The sequence below is a fragment of the Chamaea fasciata genome, unplaced genomic scaffold (genome assembly GCF_029207755.1).
Source record: "Chamaea fasciata isolate MVZ Bird 193981 ecotype frontalis unplaced genomic scaffold, bChaFas1.0.hap1 SCAF_26, whole genome shotgun sequence".
Classification (NCBI taxonomy): Eukaryota; Metazoa; Chordata; class Aves; order Passeriformes; family Sylviidae; genus Chamaea; species Chamaea fasciata.
The window spans coordinates 1774767-1798422 of NW_027094111.1; the positions used below are offsets into that span (position 1 = coordinate 1774767).

General features: G+C 64.8%; 1 protein-coding gene across 3 annotated transcripts; it reads right to left on the reverse strand.

Moving 5' to 3' along the window:
- Positions 1-4: 4 nt before the first annotated feature.
- Positions 5-21826, reverse strand: NHSL3 (NHS like 3). Of its 3 annotated transcripts, none has more exons than XM_066204410.1 (7): positions 21607-21826; positions 5909-6064; positions 5660-5715; positions 4443-4560; positions 3960-4076; positions 1020-3872; positions 5-818 (listed from the first exon to the last, which is right to left on the reverse strand). In XM_066204410.1, exons 1-7 carry the CDS (start codon positions 21809-21811, stop codon positions 796-798), a joined length of 3528 nt encoding a protein of 1175 aa, XP_066060507.1. In that variant the 5' UTR covers positions 21812-21826; the 3' UTR covers positions 5-795. The 3 variants fall into 3 exon arrangements, with proteins under 3 accessions (XP_066060507.1, XP_066060509.1, XP_066060510.1); XM_066204412.1 differs by lacking the exon at positions 21607-21826 and adding an exon at positions 14632-14912; XM_066204413.1 differs by lacking the exon at positions 21607-21826 and adding an exon at positions 7539-7738.
- Positions 21827-23656: the final 1830 nt, after the last annotated feature.

A 23656-nucleotide genomic window follows, 5' to 3' on the forward strand; every position in this document is an offset into this window, starting at 1 on the left:
GAGCTTCGGTCATTATTTTTACCAGCCAGGTACAGAGCTCTGAGCAGCTACTCGGCGGCAGAGGGTCGGTTGCTTTTGGTTCAGTTTGGTTTGGTTTGGTTTGGGTTTGTTGCTTCGTTTGGTTTTCCTTTAGTTTTGTTGTTTTTGTTTTTTCTTTTTTTACAATCAAAGAAATCAAAATGTGACCCGAGGTTACAGAAACAGAATCAAGGCTCTACCCCAGAGCCCAGGGCCAGCTCGAGGGACAGCCAGGCCCTTCCTCCTGCTGGGCAGTGGCTGGCCACAAGCCCCTCTTGTCTTTCCATCAGGAGCCGAAGCCCTGGTCCCTCCCAACCAGCACCTCCATCCCCTCCTGTTCCTGTTTGCATCTCCCCAGGCGCTGTTGTGGTCAAAGCTTTCCCATTCCCTTGTCCAAAGTGCTTCCATTCCTCACGGGCCTGTCTGGCCGGCAGTGGGTGGCTCCAGCTCCGGTGTCTTCGGTCCCCAAACTCCTCTGGGTGTGGCTGCTCAGCTCCACACACCCAGACCAAGCATCAGCTCGGCAGGGAGGAGGTGCTGGCTCTGGGCACGAGCCTCGATTCCAGTTAAAAAAAAAAAGCAAAATAAAGCTGTAGTACTTAGGAAAGTGAAACCAACACCATTTTTGCATAAATATCATCAAGGCCGTGGAGGCTAAGGCTGTTTGCTTCCTGTGTTAAGTTAGTTGCCAGTTCCACACTCGTCCGTTGACCTGCCCAGGTCCCTGAGAGATTTGGATTCCTGTCCTTGGGGGCTCCAGTCCTGCAGCGTCGTCCTTCAGGCCGTCTCTCCCCGTCCATCTGCAAGGCAGGAGGGAAGAGCCCGTCAGCCACCCTGAATCCCAGCAGCTTCCCACAGCCCTTCCAGGCTCTCTCCCTGCTGCCCCAGCTGTAACACAGCCCAGGAGCCACGCTGGATGTCTGATTTTGGGAATTTATCACTCGGCAATGTACAGCTCAGGATCCTGAGCGGCATCGCCCCGTGGCTCCCAGCCCACGTACCTTGTGCAGGGAGGCTCTGAGCCGGCGGCTCCGCGGCGTTCCTGCCCTCCGTCCCCGCCAGCTCGCTCTTAGTCCTGCTCTCCTCTGCCTTGGCATCCCCGTCAGGCACCGGGGAGCCCAGCGCCTCTGCCCCCGGTGCCTTCGGGGAAGGAGCCGGCCCCGAGCCCAGCGAAGGCTTCTTGGCCACCGGAGGGGGGATCTTGCCGGGTTTTCGCTGGGCTTGTGCCTTCCCGGAGCCCTGCGGGGCGGCAGCAGCCGGGGCTGCCGAGCGCTGCCCGGAGAAATTCATCAGCTCGGCCACCAAGTTCCTCTTCAGGTCGGCCTGCGCCTCGGGGGACGAGGCCGTCTCGATCACCAGCTTCCTGGAGCTCTTGGCGAAGATGAAGCTGGCGGTGGAGGCCGGCGATTTGTTCCTGGGGGACAGCTGCCCGTCCCCGGGCGGCCCCTCGGCGCCGGGCTGGGCCGCTCGGCCGCTCGACGGCTTCTCCGCGGCCTCTGCCGAGGCCAAGGCGGCGGCCTTGAGGTGCACGGCGTGCTGGAGCTGGTTGGAAGGCACCGCGTCTTGGGCAGGAGGAGGCGGCTGCCGTGTGGACAGGGAGCGGCGGACGGGCTTCTGTGGGGCCGGCCGCTCCTCAGGCCCGGCCCCGGCCGCGGGCTCCACGTTGACGGAGCGCAGCCTCACCATCTGCAGCAGCGACGGGGTGACGATGGGCAGGCTGGCGTCCTCCTTGGCCGCGGGGCCGCTCTTGCTCCGCGACACCGGCTCCTTCTTGGCCTCTGCCCGCGGGCCGTTGGCCGCCTTCTTAAGGCTGATGTGGGGCGGCAGGGCCGGGGCCGGGGGCGGCGGCAGAGGCGGCGCTGGCGGGGGCACGGCGGCCGCGGGAAGGGGCTCGGCGGGGCGCGGAGGCTCTGCAGCCCCGCTCGGTGGGTCTTGCTGCTGAGACGGTGGAGATGCGGCCCGCGGGCTCGCCGTGGCTGTCTGCCCGTCCGCCGGGGCCGAGGTGACACCGGGCAGGCTGCAGAGATAGGATTCATCCGGAGGAGGGAAGTCTGCCATGGACAGGTCGTGCACCTCGGGGGTCGGCGGCGGTGGCGGGGGCCAGGCGGTGTCGCTGAGGGGCTCGCTGCCGCTCTGGGGGCTCTCCTCCACCTTCTTGGCCGGCGGGGGAGGCGGGTGGTAGGCAGGCGGCGGTGATGGAGGTGGGGACTTGCCGCTGGGCTTGGCTGAAGGCTCCTGGCCGGCAGTGCTGGGCTGTGCCGGGGGGGTTTGTGAGGGCTGCGGGGGGCCGGCGGGGGCCGGGGGCTGCTGGGGCTTGGTGGGCGGCGGGGAGAAGGGAGCGGGGACCTTGGGGTGCGGCGGGATGATGAACCGGTCCGAGCGGCCGGTCAGCACCTCAGGGGGGGTCGGGTCCGAGGCCGAGGAGGAGATGGAGGTGAGGGATGAGGACACAGAGAGCGCAGGCGACTGCAGGGAGCAGACCCGGTCCGGCTTCTGGGGCTGAGACTTGCCCGGGGACACGGCTGGGGGTCCCAACCCCTTGGTGGGCAGTGTGGGCGTCCCGCTCTGGCTGGAGTAGCCGCTGGAAGGGGACATGGTGCGGTCAGAGCCGTCGGGGCAGCTCCACTTGGCCTGAGCTTGGGGCTCCCTCAGCACCACCGTCACCCCGGGGCGGCCCCACGAGGCCTCGGGGGAGCTGGCGCCGGCCAGGCTCTCCGAGCGGAGGCTGCTGGTCTCGCTCAGCGATGGGGAGAACACCTCATCCTCGCCCGTGGGGCTGAAGGGCACGGGGTGCGGGGACCAGGGCGCGCTGCTCTCCCGCTGGGGCCGCCGCTCGGGCCTGGGGGGCAGCCCCAGCACCTTGGGCTCCCCGTCGGCCTTCTGGTGCAGCGAGTAGGTCCTACGGGGAGGGGCCGGGGGCTTCTTCATCTTCCTGAGGGAGACGCTGCGGGCGGAGGAGCGCTCGCTGGCCAGGCTGGCTGTGTCCGAGCCGTCCGCCTGGCTGCTCGTGCTGTAGGCGGGGGACGTGCGGCCGCTGCCCACGGCCAGGAGCCCGGGGGCCGCAGGAGCGAGGCCGGCAGCGGGCTTGGAGCAGGAGCTGGCGAAGCTGGCGGAGCTGTAGATGCTGATTTGGTCGGTGTCGGAGCGAGCTGCCGCATCGGCCTCGCCGTGCGGCCCCGCCTCGGGCTGCCGGTGGTCGCAGCCGCCCTGGGAGGAGATGGTGGAGCTGTTGGACACGATGGTCTCCGTGGACTGCGAGTGGCTCCAGTTGTCGCTGGAGGAGGAGGGCTCGCGGCTGCGGGCGCTGCGCTCCGAGAAGCGGGACAGGGAGCGCACCGAAGCCGGGCTGGATGACACGAGGCTGCAGCGGCTCAGCGTCCGCACGCTGCTCCTCGTCAGGGCCACCACGTCCACCATGGGCGGCAGGATGGCGTTGGGGATGATCTTGGACATGTAGGTGCCCTGGGGCGAGATGGACATGACGGGGCCCACCACCATCTCCGGGGGGTTGGCGTAGGTGGTCATGCCCGGCACGGCCAGCGACTTCGGCCTCACCATGGGTGACAGCTTGGCCGCTGTCTTCCTCCCCAGCAAGCTGTCGTCGTAGTAAACCCTGTTGATGTGCTTCTGCAGGGCTGCATCTGCCTCCTCCAGCACTCCCAGGCAGACGCGGGCGCCGCCATCCACAGGCAGGGGCTGCAGCTTCCCGTCGATGGTGGGGATGCGGACGGCATCCCCGGACACCTGCCCCCCGTTCAGCAGGGGCTGCTGTGCTGCCTGGCTGTCCCCCCGGCCCGCTGGCCCTCGCCCATCCGCCTCAGGATGTCCCTTGGCTCCATGGCTGTTCCTGAGACCTGGGAGCAGGGAGAGGTGACCTCAGCGTGATCCCAAGGCAAGGCAAACAGAAATCCTAAAAATCCCCCCGTGCCCCCAAAGCTTACCCAGCTCCTTATGGACGTGCTGGGGGATGCCCAGCACTGTTGTCCTCCTGTCCTTCCTCTTCTTGCCAGCCCTCTCTGAGGATTTGGAAAAGGAGTCGTGTGGCCGGAAGGTGGAACCTGCAAGAGGTGTGAGAGGGTCCAGCCGGTGTGAGGGGGGCCCTGGCCAGGGTGTCCCCAGTGTCCCCAGTATCCCCAGCACTTCCCACTGCCAGAGGTGCTCTGGGCCAAGCCAGGCTCAGGCACTGGAACAGCCCAGAGAGGCACCAGCCGAACAGTCTGAGCAGGGAGGAGACGCTGTCTGTCTGTCCATCCATCCCCCTCGCCCAGCCCCAACCCTCTGACTCAGCCAGAGCTGCTCTCATCTCTCCCAAGGGCCCCCAAACCCCTGCGCTGGCTCGTGGCCACACCGAGGCAGAGCCCAGCTCCATTCCACACTCCCCAAGCCCCCTCCCGGGCCCCATCCCAGAGCCCCCAGCCGGGTACCTTTGCGCTGGATCATCTCGGAGCGGATGGACAGGGCGTCCTCAGAGGTGCTGTCCGTGGCACAGGAGGCAGCCCGGCTCCGGAAGGACAGGCTGTCATCCTCCGAGGATGCGCAGGACTGTGGGGACACGGCGGGCTCAGCAGACCCCAGGCTGAGGGGACAGAGCTGCCCCAGCCCCGGCCAGGCCCCTTCCCCTCCGCGAACTGACTCCGCAGCCGAGACAAAAGCTTTTCCGAGGGCCAAAGGCTGAGTCAGCCACGCCGGCATCCAGAGTCCTCCCACCAGGAGCAGGGCTGGGAGCAGCCCCTGGGACCCTGCATGGCTCTGCAGCCCCCCGGAGAGCAGGAGAAACAGGCTCTGGTGCATGCAAGGAGCACCTGAAGGAACTGCCAGGCTCGCCCCCCCATGCCAAGCCCAAAATGAGTCTGTGGGTGTTCCCAGCTCTGCTGGGAGCCCAGGGCTGGAGGGCTGCCATGGCTGGGAGGGGGGCGTGGGACAGGCAGGCAGGATCCCCAGCACTCCCTGGACACAGCCGGCGGCACAGCCCCATGCTGGACACGCCTTCCAGCGTCCCCATCCCTCCAAACCATCCCTGGCACAGGCAGAGGTTGGGGATGAGAAAATTCAGAGTTAACCTGACCCCTCCACCTCACTGCCCCCTTGGCTCTGCCCGTCTTGGCGTTTCCAGTCCCCCACTTCCAAGGGGTTAAAGGGGCTGCGAGCCAAGAGGCAACAGCTTGAGCAAACACAGGTGGGCGAGGCACTGGCAGCGGGGTCAGGGATTGCCAAAGCTCAGCTTGGCCAAAAGAGGAGGAGTTTCTCCTCGTCAGCAGCCAGGGAGGGGCACAGGCACCGGGGCTGGAGATGGCCAGCAGTCCCCATCATTCCACCGCGTCACCCCTCCTCAGCCAGGGCTCCAGGGGACACCAGTGGGGGTGGGACACGGGGACAGAGGGCTGCAGGCACAGGGGGGACCTCGGCAGAGCCCCACAGGGCAGAGCAGGACGTGCCAAGGCTGAGGGCGCGGAGAACGGCTCGTCATGGGGCAAAGGGGACAACACCAAGGGACACGCAGCCAGTTCCAGCCCCAAAACCCCCCCGGACATGGTCCTGCCACCTCAGAGGGTTGCTTGTCTGCCCCCAAACACCACCCAGGGAGGACAGAAGAGGCACCCTGTGTCCCAACACCCCAAGAGCACCGCTTGGCAGGGCTCACCTGGAGGCTGCTGGTGTCCCCGTGGTCCCAGGCACTTTTGGTCTGTTTCTGCTTCTCTGTGGAGGGAAGACAGAAGGTAAATCCCCTCCAGGGGAGCTGGGGGAAGCAGCTGCCGAGCTGGCAGTGCCCAGCCACCAGCACTGGACTCCGGTCAGCCCCGTGCGCCGCCCACACAGCCCGGCCAGCCAGGAGCTGGGGACAGCCTTTCCACCGTGTCCCCAAGGCCACCCTGGGGCTGGGGACACCTACCCTGGTGCTGCAGGGACTTCAGCCCCTGCTGGGCCTGGTTGTGCAGCTCCTCCAGGTGCGGGGGCCGCGTGCTGGGGAAGAAGACGTTGTCGGGACATTCCTCGCCCGCCGTGTACTGCACGCTCAGCCGCTTCTCACCCTCGCCCTTGGCAGCGCCTGCGGGGACAGCGGGGTCAGCTGGGCTGGGGGGACACGGCCACGCTGCCACCAGTGCGTCCCAACCCACAGGAGACGAGCGCCGGGTGGTGACAGCCACCCCGGGATGACGTTATCCCGCTCAGCTCCAAACCAGGCGCTGGAAACACCCAGAGAAATCCCATCCCGGCCGGTCGATATTCCGGAGTCAGGATGTCTCCTCTGGTTTTCTCCCCCCCAGCAGAGCGGTGCTGGGGTGTGGGACCACCCGCCTTGCCCAGCGCCTTCGTTAGGAGCTAACGGGGCGGTGAATTGCGTGGGGCTCGGGGCGGTGAGCAGGGAATGGGCAGCACAGCAGGGGATTAAACGTGGATGGAACAAGCCTGACTTTCCCTTCGGAGCGTTGCGTCATTCCCAGGCCTTGCTCATCACCCCGACAGCAGGGACTGCCCCCATGGCCGGGCAGGCTGGGAACCGCACGGAAGAGGGAAACTGAGGCACATCCAGCAGCTGAGATCCCAAAGGACCCAAATCCCTGCTCTGAACCCCGCTGGATGCTGAACACCCCATCTGCCACGCCTGGGGCAGCACGGAGCCTTCGCTCCCTGCCTTGCAGCCCCCTCCCCACAGCCACCACCAGCAGCACCCTGCGGTGCCCACGGCCAGGGGCTTCTCTGGCATCACCCAGCCCAGGCATCACCCAGCCCGGGCACTGCAGCACCGTGCCACAGCCCTGCCCGCTCCTGCCCACACGCCTGAGCGAAGCCTCAAACTCTTCCTGCCCAGAAAAAAAAAAAAAAACAATTTTGAGGACGGGAAGGGCGAGCGCAGGAAACCGTCGGGGCTGGCGGCGGCACCCCGGGGCCACGGGCACCTGCTGCTCAGCATGGCCAGCACCACCCAGCACCCCTTGTCCCCCGTGTTCCCCGTGTCCCCTCACGGCCAGCCCAGCCAGGCAGCGAGGCAGCCGTGCTCCGACTCGAGCACACAAAGGAGCAGGCCTGGAACAATGGAGCCTCCCGCCCTGCCGCCATGCCGGCCTCTGCCTCCGCCAGCACCCGCGGTGTGAGCGGGCACCGGGGCACGGCCAGCCCGGCACAGCGGGTGCTGCCACTCGGGTCCCCTGCGCTGGTGTAAAATCCCTGCGGGGGACACAAGACACCCACAGCCCGCCCCCCCCCCAGCATCATGTTCCTAATCCCCTTTTCTCCCCCAGTTTCGGCAGCCCCTCGCCTGACCCTCCACCCCCCCCTGCCCAAACACGCTCGGAGCTGCCTTGCGGGGAGAGGAGCGCAGTGATTTATTCCGGGAACTTCGCGGCTGGAGAGGCCAGGGCTGGGGTGACCTTCCCTGCCCTCCCCCGGGGATGGCAGCCCCCCTGCCCGCCGCGGGTGGCCGAGCACCCCGGGCCGGCCCGGGGGGGTCCCGGCGGGCAGGGGTTGTGTGAGGACATGGCGCTGCTCCCTGCCTCCCTCCCTGCCCGCTGCTCACTCACCCTTCTTCTTGAAGAAAGCCAGAAGCGAGGAGAGGTTCCTGCCCATGAAAACCACCATGGTGGCCGGGGAGAGGGTCCGGTCCCCAGGGAAAAGGGGGCTCTGCAGCCCCCCGAGGAGGCTCAGCCTATTGTGCCGAGGCTGCTCTCACCCGGCGTGTGCCGGCGGGGCGGATGCCGGCGGCCCCCAGCTCCCTCCCTCCGTCCTCATCCGCACGGGCGGGAGGATGCTCGGCCAGGCGAAGACGCTCCGGCGCAGCTGCTTGCGAGCAGGGATCAGCCCGAGCCGGGGACGGCTGCGCGGTGGCGGGAGGGGACAGTCCCAGCTGCGCCCACCGCGCTCCTCGGCCGCGGCAGAAGGAAAGAGGGGGCCCCTCCTCTGGCCTCCTGCTCGCTCCCCCCGGCCCTCCCGCCTCCTCCCACGCACGGCACGGACCACAGGGATCTGTTCTTCCAGGCTCGGGGCCAACATTTCCCCTACTCCTCCCTCTTGGACCCCTGGGAGCCCCCCAGGACCCTGCTGGGCACAGCAGCGCTGCAAACCAGTTGCTTGTTTCCACAACAGGGCGGCCAGCTGGGAGGAACTGGGAGGAACTGGGAGGCTTTTCCACCTTGGCCTATGACACAGCACAGGCAGCAGTGTCACATTCCCCATCCTAGCCTGTCCCCAGGGTCCCCCCAGGACCATGCCCCATTCCCGGCAGGGAACACACGGTCCAAAGGCTGTTTGTCCTTAGGGACGAGGCCACGTCACTGTCACAAGGGCTGGCAGCACTGGGGGAAAACCAGGTCTGGGACCAGTCTAACCAGTAGCTCCAGCTGCTGCTGCGGAGGCAGGTGAAAGCAGGGGCAGAAATGCCAGGCGGTCACACTGTGGCACTGCCCTGGCACTGTCCCCACCGTGGAGGTGCTCCCAGGGCAGTGGGTGCCCGGCTCGCACCTCTGCGAGCTCCATCCCCCCTGTTTGCAGGTGTTTTAGCCCAAAAGGTGAAGAGCACACGGTTTTTACCCAGCAGGCAGCCCTGTCCTTGTGCCAACCCCTCTGCCCCCTGCCCTGCAGCTCCCCACGGACTGTGCCCAGGGTTTATTCCAGCACGACACAGCGTGGGCTGCAGACAGAGCAGAGTCACCCGACACAGGGTCCCAGCAGGCCCCAGGCAGTGACTGAGCAGCCCAAGGGACACTTTGACCTTGTGAAGGACATCTCTGTGTCCCCAGCCAGGCAGCTCTGGGCTCAGTCGGGATTTCTTCCCTGGAATTCCAACGTGGCCATGGCAGAGCAGAGCTTTGGCCCCGCAGGTCTGCCGATGGCAGCACACGTGGAAGCTGCTCCCAGGGCTGTGAGGACATTCCCAGGTGCTGGCAGACAGCCTGGCCCTGCTCCACCTTCCTGCCTGTGGCCCGCTGCCCACACTGAGGACCTGGAGAACATCCCTCACTGAGGGAGACGTGACTCTCTCCCGAGTGTGGCACCGAGCTCAGCACGGGTGGCTGCAAAGTCCCAAAGGATAACGCAGGGCTGAGCCAGGGCAGGCCACAAAGAGCCAACCTCCCCTTCTCCCACACCCTGTGACCTTCGCTACCTCATCATCCTCACCCAGCCGGCCTCACCCCGCCTCTGTCAACACACGGGGTGAAACCTGCTGGGAACGGGAGGGGGAATCCAGGAGGGAGAGAGCCCCGACGCTGCAGCAGAGGCTGCAGGTCCCGGTGGGCTGGGGAAGCCGCTGCAGCTGCAGCCTCTGCCGGTAGCGACACGCCCGGTAGGAGCCGGTGTCCCGGCCCCTGCGCATTCCTTGCGGTGCATCCTGGATCACCCCGTGCCCTCGGGGCTCAGCTGACACACGTGCCTCGGCCACACGTGGCAGCGGGATTCTCCCAGATAGGGAGCCAAGGAGCCGGAGGGTTCTCAGTGATGGGATCTCACCCTCCCCGGGATGGACTCGGAGCTGGTACCTGCTGCTGCCAGGGCCAGGGATGGCCTGGAGGGAGCAGAGCATCCCTGGAACAAGGGACAATGACAGGGAGGGCAGGAACCCCAGGCCTTCAGCTCTGCCTGAGACACCAGAGTGAGAATGGGAAGGGCTGCACAAGGGCTGAGAACCCACAGGAACACGGCCAGGCCCCCCCAGCCCCGTGCTGCAAACAGAACTCGCACAGAATCACAGAATTTCTAGGTTGGGAGAGACTTTCAAGATCATCGAGTCCAACCCATGCCCTAACACCTCAACTAGATCATGGCACCGAGTGCCACATCCAGTCTTTTTTCAAACAGCTCTCTCGCTGCTGCTCTTCACCTGGAGAGAGCCCGGGGAGAAAATCCCAGCTGCTGTCCCCCTCCTCGGCAGGCCTGTGCCTCCTGCGAGCAGCAGGTTTGGCCGGGCTCGGTGGCGAACATCCATCTCCGCCTGCTCGGCACTGCCCCGACTTGCCTGCTCCCCGCACGGCGCGGGTCCTGCCCGCCCCTCCACCGCCACTGACTCACTGCAGAAATATGGGGAGGAGGGGGAGCTGCCAGCCAGGCGGGAGGGGGCTGCGAGGTCCCCGGGGGAGCCCTCCTGGTCCTGCTGCTCAGCGGGATGGAGCCTTTGCCTCCCTTCTCCCGGCAGAGAGAAGCCCCCCTGCCCCACAGGGTTGGTGCTCCCCCACCACTCTGGGGGTCCCTCCCAGCACCTGGGGAGTGCTCTCTTTCCCTGCTGCCTGCAGAAGCCACGGGCATGGATTACACCAGTGGGGTGCACCATGAACCCCATCCCTGAGAGCTCCACAGAGCTGTCAGGACACGGAGGGACCCTGACAGAGTTGTGCTCCAGCATCCCAGAATATCCTGATTTGGAAGGGACCCGATCCAGTCCCTCTGCTCCTCCGCTCCCTTTGCAACCTTCAGCTCTTTAGGGTGTCTGGGAGCCCCTAAAGACAACCAACCCGTTCCCCAAATCCTTGTCTCAGCACAGGATCCACGCCCTGGGCCACACCGCGGGGCCCTGAGCTCTGCAGGCAGGGCAGGAACACAATAATATTTACGGTGGCTCTGGCCACACAGCCCCTGCTGCCAGCCTGCCCCGGGCCACACCTGGGGGGCTGCTCCAGCCAGGAAAACATCTCCACCGAGCAAATAAACACCACCCAATCCACGCTGCTGGCTCGGCTCTCAAACACGATCCCACGCAGAGGCTGAACTAAAATTAATTTCAACTGGGAAAACAAACTTGGATCGTTGTTTTTTGGTGTTTTTTTTTTCTTCCTCTAAATCACAGCGGGGAAAGCTGCCTGGTATCACCTCGGTGAGCCAGCAGGGCCTGGCCAAGGAGTTGGTGCAGGGTGAAATCCTGCTTGGAGCACAGCCGTGGCTCCAGTTGCCTCCAGCCACGGCTGCTGTCATGACAGGAGCACACAGGGTTGTGCAACGGGCCCTGACCTCGCTGCTGTCCCACACTGGCCCCACAGCCAGCCCTGAGGTGACACGGAGCGTCTGCTGCTCCCTGAGTTATCCCAGATCCGGCTGGCAGCACACCAGAGGGGGTCCCAGGGCAGGACCACCCCAAGGCCGGGCTGTGCCTCATTCCCGGCCCCTGCAACAGCCCAGAGAGCCTCCAGCCCACCACGTCCCCACCCCGCGCTCGTCCCCTCCCCGGAGAAGCCACCAAACAGGTTTGAAGGTAAATAACAGCCTTCCCCAGCCAGGAGCCGGATCCGGGCGGGAACATCCCAGCTGGGGAGCGCAGGGAGGGAGAGGGCCGCGGGCACAGCCTGGAAAGACACAGAGGGTGACACCCCCGTGTGACCACGAGTGGGCCACCAACACCTCCTTCCGCACTCGTGTTTTGTCACTCCCGATGCCCTTCCCTGGGTGTCCTGCAGCTCTCCCGGCGCTCGGGGCTGGCTGTCCCCGGCCCGTGCCCTCGTGCCCGGCGTTGTTTGCAGGGCACCGCGGTGCTCTTGCCGCGGCAGAGGCGTTGCCTGTCACAGCAGGCACCTGGCTCCACTCGGGAGCAAACCCAGCACGGACGGATTAAGGACAAGACGTTGCAGGTTTTTTCCCGTGCACGGATCCCCCGTCCTTGCAAGCAGCACCCAAGCCCGCGGGGCTTTTCCAAGGAAACACTGCGGAGGTGCCGATCCTCCCTTTGACAGGGACACGGCCGTGTGGGAGCAGGGAGAGGAGCTGCCACCGAGATGGGGTGGGGGATAACCCAGAGCCACAGGGCAGGTCCCATCCCTGCCCCTCGGTGACGGGAGCGTGCCAAGCCGGCACGGCTCGGCTCGGCATGCCGGAGCCCAGAGCTGCCGGGGACACCCGCGGATCTCCTCCTCCCCTGCTCCGGGAGCAGGAGGGGGCACCGGGCAGGGCTCGGATGTCCCGGACACAGCGGGATGCTGGCCGGTGAGGCGGGCTGGCGGTGCCGGGAGAAAGCGCCTGTGTAAATCTCGGCGTGTCCCCCGCCGCGATCGGCCCCTGCCCTCATCCGCCTCCCCGGGTGTTTGCGGAGCCGGCCCAGCGTGGGTCTGGCGCGGAGAGAGGCTGAGAAGGAGCACGGAGCTGCTCAGCCCACACCGGAGCCGCCCCGCAGGAGCCGGGCCTGCCCAGGGGCAGCTGCTGCTGCTGCTGCTGGGGCCGCTCACAGCCGCAGCTCACCCCTGGGGCATTCGGATACCCCATCCCTGGAATGATCCAGGCCAGCTTGGAGCAGCCTGGGATAGTGCAAGGTGCCCCATGGTGGGGCAGCGATGAGCGCTTCAAGGTCCCTTCCAAATCAAACCATTCCATGATTTCTTTTTTCCCACCCCCATCGGCCACCGATGGTGACCCCGCACCCAGAGCTCCGCGGCGGCCGCAGCCGCATCCCCGCTGACTCCGCGGGGCGCAGCCTGGCCAGCAGCCGCGTTCCTGCGCCCTGACTCAGCAGGGCCCGGCGGGGAGTCCCGATAAGGAGGCGATAAGAGGCTTCGGTTCTCCCTGAGGCTCAAGGACCTTCCCCGGCGTGGACCAGCCCAGGGACGAGAGGCTGGGGATGCCCTCGGAGCCAGCCGGGCCCCGCTGTGGCACGGAGAAGTGGGCACGGCGTGCGTGGGTTCGGCATTGGTGGGGCAGAGTGGGTGGGCTCGGGCAGGGAACAGCGACAGAGCCACCCCGGAGCCCCCAGCTGTGCCCACCCTGCCCCTGGAGACCCCTGCTCTGTCCCCTCAGCACCCAAAGGTGCTGCACACACGGCACAGGCACAAAACCATCTGCCAGTGCCTGATGCACCAACCACGGGCGCGGCAGGACCAAATTAAACTTCCAGTCACCAAAGAGACAGCGACTGGGGACACTGGTCCAGCCTCCTGCCATATGCAATCCTTCTCCGGCCCCAAAATCCAGAGGCGCCCGGGGTCTTGCAGGGGGAGACGGGAGGGCCCGGAGGGTGCCGGCACACCCTGCCCCCAGCCGGTGATCCCGGCTGCACCCTCCGAAATGCTGAAGCGACACAATGCAAATTCTTTGGCTTTGTGGCCGCCGCGCCGTTGCCATGGAGCCGCCGCAGAGAACAAACACAACTCGCCCCATGTTTTCTCAGCACCTTCCACCCCACGGCCTTCGGCCCCAGCGCCGGAGCTTCACCTCCCGGGATCGGCCCCGGCTGTAGCCGTCCCACATCCCGCCCATTCCAGGGAATCCGTGATGGAGCAGGGCTTGTCCCGGCCGGCCCTGGGGAAGGGTGGCACGGGCCTGTGACAAGGGACACCCAAGGGGATGGAGAGGAGATGGAGGTCTGGGCAGAAATGCCACATGGAAAGGGCGAGGATGCGCCGGGGATTGCAGCGACAGCCCAGCCTGGCCAACGACACCCAGGCCTTCCTGCGTGGAGACCACGAGAGCACCAGTGCGGCAGAGAGGAGCCTGCAGGCACCCGGGGAGGAGAGGTGGATGGTGGAGAGGCTGCAGTGAAGGAGATGCTGTCCCTGCACGGCCACGGGCGGTGTGTGACCCTCCTGCCTCAGTTTCCCCAGGCACCGAGCGGATGTTCTCAGCCAGGACGTTCTGGAACTCTCTCCCTGTGCACCTGTGGGGTCTCCCCGTCCCAGGCCCCACCTCTGGGATGGTTTGGCTCAGAGTGGTGCCCCCCAGCCCGGGCAGACTTGACTCCAGACCCTGTTTACCCTGCAGACAGCTGGGCTCACACACTTGTGCTGTTGCCTGAGAGGACCGAGGGAAACAGGGCAGGAGGGACAGGAGAATCCCACAGGGCTGGTGTGGGAAAACCTCCCAGTTACCACCCCCTGGTCCTGCTAACCCTGTTCCTGTGATCCTGCCCACGCTCCTGCCAGGTCTCCTCCTCGGCTCAGGCTGGGCTGGGGACACAGGGACAGTTCGATGACACCCGTGGGGGAGTCCCCATCGGGATGGGGACGATGGCACTGCGAGACACCTCCCCTGCTGGCCTCACCCTGCTCTGATGGAGGAGCCACGGAGGGGGCTCAGGGCACCCCACGGGGTTCATTGTTCCGCGGGTGGGTCCGGGCTGCCGTGGGACCTTCTCCCTGCTCCTCATCCCTGCAGGAAAGATCCCGGCCCCTGCTTCCTCCTGGGCTTTCCAGTGGCATCCATGGAGACGGAGCATAAAGCAGCGGAGCAATCGGTGTGCGGACAGGCGGACAGACAGACAGACACGCGCAGAGCGAGGGGACGGCGGCAGGGAGGGGAGGGGGGAGCAGCCCCTGCAAACACCCCCAGATCCCCGCGGCGCAGCCAGAGAAACCGAGGCACGGCACGGGAGCGGGGGGCCGGGGAGGAAAGCGACGCTGGCAGCGCCGGGATCCCACTTGGAAAACAAATCAGTAACTAATTCAGCTGATCCCGTCCCGATAGCGCGGCGAGCCCGCGGGGCCGGCACAGCCCTGCCTGCAGCCAGGGGGGCTCCCCCAGCTCCCACCCCGGCCTCGGGGGCTCATCCTGCCCCCCCAGCACCGGCAGGACAGAGCACGAAGCCTCCCCCTCACCCTCCGCTCCTGCCCAGCCCCGCACAACACAACCAGCGAACTTTCCCTCCAAACTCCCCCCGAGCGGGGACCACCCTCCGCTCCCCATCCCCGGGGGCAGCCCCACGGCTCCTACCTGCCCTGGGCTTCCCGGCTCGGCCGAAGGGCCAGGAGGAGCCGGGCTTGGTGCCCGTCGGGCTCCTCTTGCGGTGCGCGTTGCCCATGAGGCCGCCGTCGCCTCCACCGCGGCCGGGTGGAGGGCACCGCGGTGCTACATGGCCGAACCGAGCGGGCTCCGGTGCGGCCCGGGCGGCCCCGGTAAAACGACGGCGGCGGCGGCGGCGGCGGCTCTCAGCCGCCGGTTCCCATCCCTCCGGCCCCGGCGGAGCTGAGAGCTCGCAAAGCGGCCGTGCCGGAGCCAATGGTACGGGCAGAGAGGAGGGGCCTGCCGGGATCACCCGGCGGATCCCACAGCACCCTCCCAGCCCCATCCCTCCGCCCGGGATGCCTGGGTGATGCACACGGGCTGAGCGGGCTCAAGGGAGACGCCCCGGTGGCCAAACATCGCCGAGCGCTGGCAGGGCAAGGCAGGGATCTCCCCTGCGCACCTCCCGGGAGTTTGCCATCACTTCTGGCCGGCCACAGCTCCAACAACCGCGGCTACAACCCTCCCCTCTTGGCGGGTTTTGGGGAGGGGGACGCCTCAGCCAGCCCGGCCGAGGTTAGGACGGGACTATCGAGGCTGGAGCAAAGCGCCCGAGGCCACGGGCTGGGTCCGGCCGCTGCCCAAAGTCAGGGCGAGCAGTCACACGCCAGCCCGGGGAGGGTGGGAACCCCGGGCCGCTCTCCCCGCGGCCACTCCTGGCTCCGGGGCGAGTCACGAGCACCTTGCTCACACCGCCGGCACCTTCCCGTGCCCTCCCCGGCTGCACCTCGGCCTCTCCCGCCTCCAGTCCCTGCTCCACCAGCAGCAATTCTGCTCCCAAAGCTGCCCGCACCGCCCGGACAAGCCCCTCCACGGCCCCTTCCCCAAGGCCACTTTTCCCCTGCTGGTTTTTAATTAGAACATTAAATGCTGCGAGGGCAGGGAGGGGTCAGCCAGGCAGGCAGTGGTGGGCAATTCCTGCTGGCAATGTTTATGTTCCTTAGGTGATTCATCAAAGGCTGGGATAAATAGGAAGGAGGTTTTGTGGGAAAGGCACCAAAGCGGGGAGGTGGTGCAAGAAAGAAAGGAAAAAAAAAAAAATTAAAGATCAACCAGCAGCTTTGTCCTGACCTCCCAAGGTGATCGGCACCGAATTAATCTTTGGACTTCAGTCTTCTCCTCAGCAATGGAAATATTGATGGTTCAGCTCCTCACCAGCTTGGTTGGGTGCCCAGGGCACACTCAGCTGGGCAGGGACTGTGGCTTTGCTGCCCCATCTGCTGTGGGAGCTGTTAAGGAGATGAGGGGATCCAATGGGAAAATATTCCCTGTTTTCCATTACTGGCTGTGCCCCGTTCACAGGGCAGCCCTTCCACCTTGGGGCAGCGGGGATGAGCTGAGGCCACGGCCACAAGAGCAGCAGAGCACAGGTCTCTCAGTGACTGTGGGACGTGATTTCTCCTCTGCTCAGCCAGGGGCAGCTCCAGGCTGGGACGAGGCTTCCTCCCACTGCCCGGCAGCTTCCAGCATCCCTGGGATGTCCATCCCAAAACATGGAACCCCCCCCTGTGCCACCCAGTGCCCCAGGGGGCTCCTCTGCAGCCACACAGGACAAATCTCCCGGTGCAGCTCTTGTGTTTCTCTCCCTGGGAGGAACAGAGAGAGGCTGGAGCCTGCCCCAGATCCAGGGAGACACTTCCCCCTCCACTCCCAAAACAGATGCCCTCCGTGCCAGCACTTGCTCAGGGAAGGCGGCCACCGCCAGCACCGAGGCGTCACCGCCCCCGGGCACCGCCTGGGATGTGCCGGCAGAGCTGCGGGAGGGAGCCGAGCCCCGGGCAGCCCGCGGGGCCCACGTGTGCCAAAAATACCCAGCGCGGCTCCTCCGAGCTGCAACAACTGCCATGGGGAAACTCGCAGCCGCGTCGAGCCGAGCTCCAGCTCCTCCTGGGCCGAGTTTTGGGGGGCTGAGAGCAGCGTGGGGGGCTCCAGCAGCCCCACAGACCCCACTGCTGCTCCAGGGCACAAACCCCGCTGAAATCTGTGGGCAGGCCTGCCCTCGTCACGCATCCCAGACATGGGTTTTGTTGCTGTGAGCAGAAATCCGGCTCAGGGAGCCTGGGGAGTGGGGACAGCTGAGCACCCCAATTCTTTGCTCTGTGTTAGAACCTCAGCGCAGCCCAAAGGGGAGGGGAGGGGAGGGAAGGGAGGGGGAAGCATTTGCAGCCTCTCCATCGCACGAGGGATGTGTGAGAATAGGGAGCTGAGGGCCGGAGATGCTGATTTCCACGCAGAATCTCTTCTCCAGGCCAGAAATCCCTGGTTTTATTCACTGAGAGAACTCCTGATAAGAGCTTGGAGCAGCAGAGAAGCTGTTCATGAGATACAGATCTGGCCAGCACAGCGTGACTGCCCCAAGCACATCTGATCTGCCCAAAGTCACACATTCCTTTGGTCAGAGTGGTCCAGGCATGGGGACCCCTCTGTGCTGCCACAGGGGACAGATCTGTCCCTCCTGGTGCTCCGTCCATCCCCCCTGGTGCTTCACCCACTCCTTCTTGTGCTTTCTAAACCCAACACCACCTCCGAGCAAACACAGAGCAGGAGCTGAGCTGCCTGAACGAGAAAGGAATTCAGCCCTTGTTCCCTTCGCGGGGAAGTAAAGCTCAGCGAGGCAAAGGTAACACAAAAACCCCACTTGAGATCCCCAATCATTAACAGAAATGCATAACCAGGAGGGTTTCAAATGATTTCCTGCTCCAGCCGGAGTCCAGGCCGGCTCTGCTGATGACAGGTCCGGCTCCAGCCCACAGAGGTGGAGGGAGCTCAGCTCCCTGCTCAGGGTGAGGTGGATTTTACCCCGGCACAGCAGCCCAAGTCTCCTGCTCCTGCTGCTTGGCAGGGAAGTGGCTTTTCACTTCATCCTCGCCCAGCTCTTCACCTTGCAGCGGGTTGTGTTCCCATCACTGCCGGAGCCGGAGTCAATGATGATATTGTCTTATGAAACCAGACCTCCCTTCCAGGGGGAAATATGACCCCGCTGAAATCGTTTTATCGGATCTTATGGAACGTTATTCTCAGGAGTAATTCTCCCGGTTGTCTCCAGGTGGAATAGCTGTGGTTGCAGACACACCTCTCTTTGTTCGCCCGTGCCAGGCCAGGCCAGCCAGGGGATTCCTGCTGCTCACATTTTCTGAAGTGTCACTCTCTGCCTCTGGCAGATTAACAAACTCATCCCCACACACACAGAGGAACAATCCCCGTGCCTCTCCCCTCTCCTTTGAGCTGAGAAGCTCAAGGCTAAACTCAAGCCCTGTGTTTACACCAAACGGTGCATGGCAGCTGAGGATGGAGGAAATAATCGTCCAGGGAGATTCCACAGCTCAGCCCCACATTTCCTTGAGGGCTCGCGTGCACCCCGTGGCATCAAGTGTCACCAGCACAGAATCACAGAATTACTGAGGCTGGAAAAACCCTCCAAGATCATCAAGGCAAATCTCTGATCAAACCCCACCTTGTCAACCTGCCCAGAGCACCGAGTGCCACGTCCAGTTGTTTCTTTAACGCCTCCCAGTGCCTAAAAACCCTTTCCATGAAGGAACTGAGCACGATCCCCACCACAGCCCAGCCCCTCCACCCTCTGCTCACCCTGCACATGGCAAATCCCCAGCCCCAACGAGCACTTGCTGCTGTTACAAAGCAGCTGTGAGCATTGAAAGCTTTATTTTTAACATCACTATCCCTCTGCCCCAGTCAGGAAATCACTGCTGCCGGACTAAGCTGGCATCAAAAAGGAAAATTAAAAAAAAAAAAAAAGCCAATCCTAATTTAATATTTCTGGAACATCGATTCCTTTACTTCATCAAGGAATTAAGGAGAACGTTGCGAAAGCCGGATAAAGCAGCAGCCAAAAAAACCAGACTAAAACCACTGGACCCACTCAGCACCAGCTCATCCTTTATCCCACAGCTCTGTTTACATCTCTGCACCCAGAAATCCAGCCCAGGCAGCGGGAATAGCCAAGCACCCCAAATCCTTGCTCCGTGTTTGACCCTTGGCACAGCCCAGCTGCTCTCCCCGCCTCACCTCCCACCCCGGGGCTTAATCACTCCTCTGCCTCCAAAGGTTGTTGTGGAAATAACCACTTTGGAGCGGCGAGGAGCTGGGCTACCACCTGCAGCCAGCAGGGCCCATCCACCCAAACAGGGCCCAGCATCCCGAGGATGCAATTCCAGCTGGGATCAGCCATCCCCCCCCACTCCCAGAGCTGTCCCCTGGAGAGGTGGCTGGTGCTGGCCCAGGGGTGGGATTAGAGAGCCTTTCCTCTACACAGCTCAGCTGTTTGGGCAGGCAGAGATGGGCTGGCTGATAGCCGGACCCAGGGGATTGATCCAAAGTGGAAATGCTCTCATCCCCCTGCTGATTTCAGTGCTGAGCAATGCCGACATCACCAGCACCCACAGCTCGGGAACGAGCCCCGATCCACGTGCCCTGTGCTGAATTCCCTGTCTCCCGTCCCTCGGAGCCACCCTACTCCCCCTCCCCACCACCAGGATGGTTTGACATGCCCCGTCCCAAATCCATGACCAAATCCACCTGCGGGAAGGGCGGGGTGATGGGGAATGGCCGGGTCACAGGCCTGAGCTCAAATCCCCCGCACAGGGAAAGCTGAGGGCACTCAGAGCCTGCTGCAGCTCTCCCCTCTCCCCCTCCCACAGCTCCCAGCTGATGTTTGGAAGAATTCCCAGCTGGTCCTGCTGCACGAAGACTCGTGATGCCGGGGCCGACGCTGCCTCCGGGCAGGTCAGAGCCGCGTGTGGCGCAGCAGGAAAACCCCCGGGGCTGACACTCCTTCCCTTCCCACAGCTCAGCCCAGGATCTCGAGGCATCCTGACCCTCATCCCGCAGGGAATGAGAAGAATTCCCTGGGATAACGTAGTTATCCCCCATCGCACAGGGATGGATGGTGGTAACCCTGAGGACGCAGCGGAGCCGGAGGTGCTGGAGCAGGGAGGAGTTCCTGGCGTGCTCTCCCTGCTGGAATTGCACGGGGAGGGTGATTCAGTCATGCAGGCAAGCTGCAACCGCTGCACATCTGCACTGCTTCTCCCGGTGCACCAGTGGAGAGGCCAGGGAATTCGGGGAAACTCCCATCCCATGGGATGGCAGCAGGGAAGAGCCCCCCGGGCTGGGGCACTGAAGGGCCCCTCCATCACCAGCACGGGCTGTGGGCACTCAGCACAGCTCTCCTGGACACATCTGATGGGACAGCAGGGTGGCAGTGCAGTGACAGAGCCCTGGCTGGCACAGGGAGCAGCACAGCCAGCAGGCAGGAGGTCCCCAAGCTGTGACCCTGACAGGCCGTGACTTGGCATTTTGAGGATTAGCTGGTGAACGGTGCAACTTCAGGCGAAGGGAAAAAAAAAAAAAAATGGAAAAAAAAGGCTGGCAGAGCTGCTGGGGGCGTTTCTGCCGTGGAGAGGAACATCACATGCTCCGGCACATCTCGTTTTTTCTGCTCAGGTTTCAGTGCTGGGCTGTGGCAGCAGCGTCCACGCACGGAGGGCCGGGAAGGAGCCACCAGCAGCATCCCATGGATCAGCCCAGCAGGGAGCTCAGCTCTTCCCGAGCCTCTTTTCCCTTTGCTGTCCTATCACAGATCCCTGCGTGCTTCTCCATGCAGCAAACGTGCCTCCATGAGGGCTTGGATGCCTGGAAATTCACTCCCTGGAGCAAACAGAGGCAGGAAGTCCCAGCTGACAGCACCTTTGGGTGCCACACAAGAGGCCTCTCCCTTGGTAAAAGAGCCAAAACATCCCAGAGGTGCCTGCAGGGCAGGCAGGGGTGTGACACAGTGTCCCCGGCAGTGTGGGGCAGGAGAGGTTTTGGGGTGATACCTGCCTTGTTGGGACGTCTACTACTGCCAAAAGAACGCTGAGGAGAGGAGCATGACCAGACAAGCCAAGCACCCACGGCTCTGCCAAAGCTCCCTGAGCCTGTGGATCCCCAAAACACGGCCCCAGGATGGCGGAGAGAGGGGACCCAGAGCAGCTTCCCCTGCAGGACTGTCCTGGTCAGGGCGGCAGGGACGTGACGGGGCCGGGGAGGCAGCACCCACAGACGGGCCGGGGTGAGGGCCGTATCTGCGACAGGAAGGGCCACACCTGGAGCACGCAAACACCCAGCCCAGGAGCAGGAGGAGGAGGTGGAGGTGGCAGTGGCTGGCACCCCTCCAGATTTCCCTCAGCCCCAGTGACCTTCTGACTCAGCGCAGGGAGGACCTACCCACTGAAGCAGCACCAGCCCTCGGGGCCGGGGCGAGATTGTGCCAGGGACTGCCGGATCCATCCTGCTGCCGCCACGACCACTGCCACCACGGCTGTCACCTCCTACCCCCCCTGCAGCCACTCCTGCTGCCACCACGGCCAGCAACTCCACCCCACCTGGCCACCACCACGAGCAGCACCTCTGTGTCCCCTTTTTAGCCACGTCCATGGCCACCACCTCAACTCCTGTTCAGCCACCATGGTGAGCCCTCTTTGGCCACCTCCAGGGTCAGCACCCTGACCACCCTTGGTTTCCACTGTAACACCTCCGTGGCCACCACTTTGACCTCTCCTTCACCGCCTCCGTGGCCACTGCTGTGACTCCTCCTTGGCCACTGCCACAACCCCTCAGCCCCCACCCTGAGCCCTCCACGGCCACCAACCTCATCCCTCCTCGCCCGCTGCCTTGGCCTCCACTGTGACCAGCACGCCAACACCTCCCTGCCCACTCCCACAGGCACCACTCGACGCTTTGCCATCACTCCTACACCACCGTGGCCACCACCGTGACCCCTCCTCGGCCACCACCGTGGCCACCACCTCGACACCTCCCTGAAATCTCCTCTCTCATCTCCACTGCTGCCACCACCGTGACCCCTCCTTAAGTGCCACCGTGGCCACCTCCCCGCCCGCTCCTCACCTGCTCCCTCCGTCCCTCCCGAGGTGCTGCCGTCCTTGGGCGGCCGCCGCCGGCCCCGGAGCCAGCTGAACGCCCGGCGCAGCGAGCTCGCCCGGGCCTTCTTCCTCCGGGGGGGAGCCCCGGTAGCCCCCGCCGAGCCGCCGCCGCCGCCGCCCCGCTCCGGGTCCCGTTCGCCGCCCGCCGCAGGTGCAGCCCCGGCGGACATGGCCGCGGCGGGCAGCGCCCCGCACCGCCCCGCACCGCCGGCAGCCGCTGCCCATAGGGCCGGGCCCGCCCGGCTCGGCTCGGCTCGGCTCCGGCTGCAGCCCCGGCCCCGCTCCGGGCTCCCGCCGAGCGCCCGGCGCCGACGGAAAGTTTCTGTGCGAGGCGGGGCCGGGCTGCGGGAGCTCCGCCCGCACCGTCCCCCGCCCCCCGTGGCCCGCAGGTGGCCCCGGAGGCGTGGGGACAGGGGACCCTCCCCTTGGTGCCACCGGCGTCACCCCCGCCGCTGCCGGCGCTCCCCGAGATGCTCTTGGCGTTCCCCGGTGGGTCCCGGCTTTGTCCCCTCGGGGTGCGCTCCCGGGGGTCGGTCCCGGCCCTTGGGACCCTCTGCTCTCCCTGCCCGAGGTGCTGAGCATCAGCGGGAGGAAAAGGAAGACGAACAGGGAAACACACGAGGGGGAGCGAAACGCGGGATTCCAGCACGGTCATGCCCGGGGCGGCGTTCCGCACATCCCCGGGGGCTGTCTCTGTCCCTGTCCCTGTCCCTGTCCCTGTCCCCTGTCCCCTGTCCCTTGTCCCTGTCCCTTGCCCCTATCCCCTGTCCCTGTCCCTTTCCCTGTCCCTGCCCCCTCTCCCTGTCCCTGTCTCTGTCCCTAACCCTGTCCCTGTCCCTGCCCCTGTCCCTTCCCTGTCCTCTTTCCCTGTCCCTGTCGCTCTCCCCTGTCCCTTGTCCCTCTCCCCTGTCCCCTTTCCCTGTCCCCTGTCCCTGTCCCCTATTCCTTGTCCCTATCCCCTGCCCCTGTCCCCTCTCCCTGTCCCTGTCCCTGTCTCTGTCCCCTTTCCCTTTCCCTGTCCCTCTCCCCTCTCCCCTGTCCCTGTCCCTGACCCCAGGAGAGAACCCGGAGCTCCAGCCGTGTCCTGCCCTTGCCCTCCCATCCGGCAGCCACCACCTGACGGCCCCGGGGGTGACACTCACCCTGTCACCGCCAACGGCAGCGCCCAGGGGGACACGGGCCCACCTGAGGCCACCAAGGCGCTGCCTGCAGCCTGTGCCATGCTGCTGCTCGTTGCTGCCAATAAATCATCTCCTGAAAACGGAACGACCCGGGGCGAGGGGGCGATGCCTGAGGCCGGGAGAGCAGCAGGAGCTGCAGGGAAGGGCAGCGGCTCTGGGGAAGGATTTCACCACATGGTACAAGCTGGCCTTGCTCAGGAGCATGACCACACCGATCTGATTTAGATTAGATTTCAGGCAGAAATCCTTCCCTGTGAGGGTGGGGAGGCCCTGGCACAGGGTGCCCAGAAGAGCTGTGGCTGCCCCATCCCTGGAAATGTCCAAGTCCAGCTTGGACAGGGCTTGGAGCAGCCTGGGATAGTGGGAGATGTCGTTGCCCACGGCAGGGGGTGGGAACGAGATGAGTTTTAATTTCCCTTCCAACAAAAACCATTCCACGATTCTGTGATCCAGCTGAGAGGGGACAACAGGACACACAGGGACTGGGCCAGAGCAGCAGCAGGCTGGTGACAAAGCCAAAGGAATGATCCTAACAACAACACAGGTGGTTTCTGCTGCATTTCCACGCTCCTGGCTCCCAGGGGTTTGGGGTCCCTGCGTTTCCTGCTGGTTGTGTTGGAGCTGCATCCTTCCCGGATGCTCCCAGGGCCTGGCTGCACGCCTGGAGGAGTTTGCCAGCTGCTGGAAATGGCTGGAAGGATTTATAAAACAAGGAGCCTGTCCATCCCTCCGGCTTCCCAGCGCATCAGCGTCTCCTGTGGGATTCAGGCGCCGGCACTTGTGTCTTGTGGGCGGGGCAAACCTGAGCATCCCGCTGCTTCCCAGCAGCACCAG

Bases quoted from the DNA above. Each gene is read 5' to 3' on its own strand.
- NHSL3 (XM_066204410.1), bottom strand. From the start codon at position 21,811: ATGTCCGCCGGGGCTGCACCTGCGGCGGGCGGCGAACGGGACCCGGAG. The intron at 5,716-5,908 runs GTAGGTGTCCCC...TTCCCTCCACAG, and splicing joins GAAGTCCCTGCAGCACCAGG to AGAAGCAGAAACAGACCAAA. The intron at 4,077-4,442 runs GTACCCGGCTGG...CACCTCTTGCAG, and splicing joins CGAGATGATCCAGCGCAAAG to GTTCCACCTTCCGGCCACAC.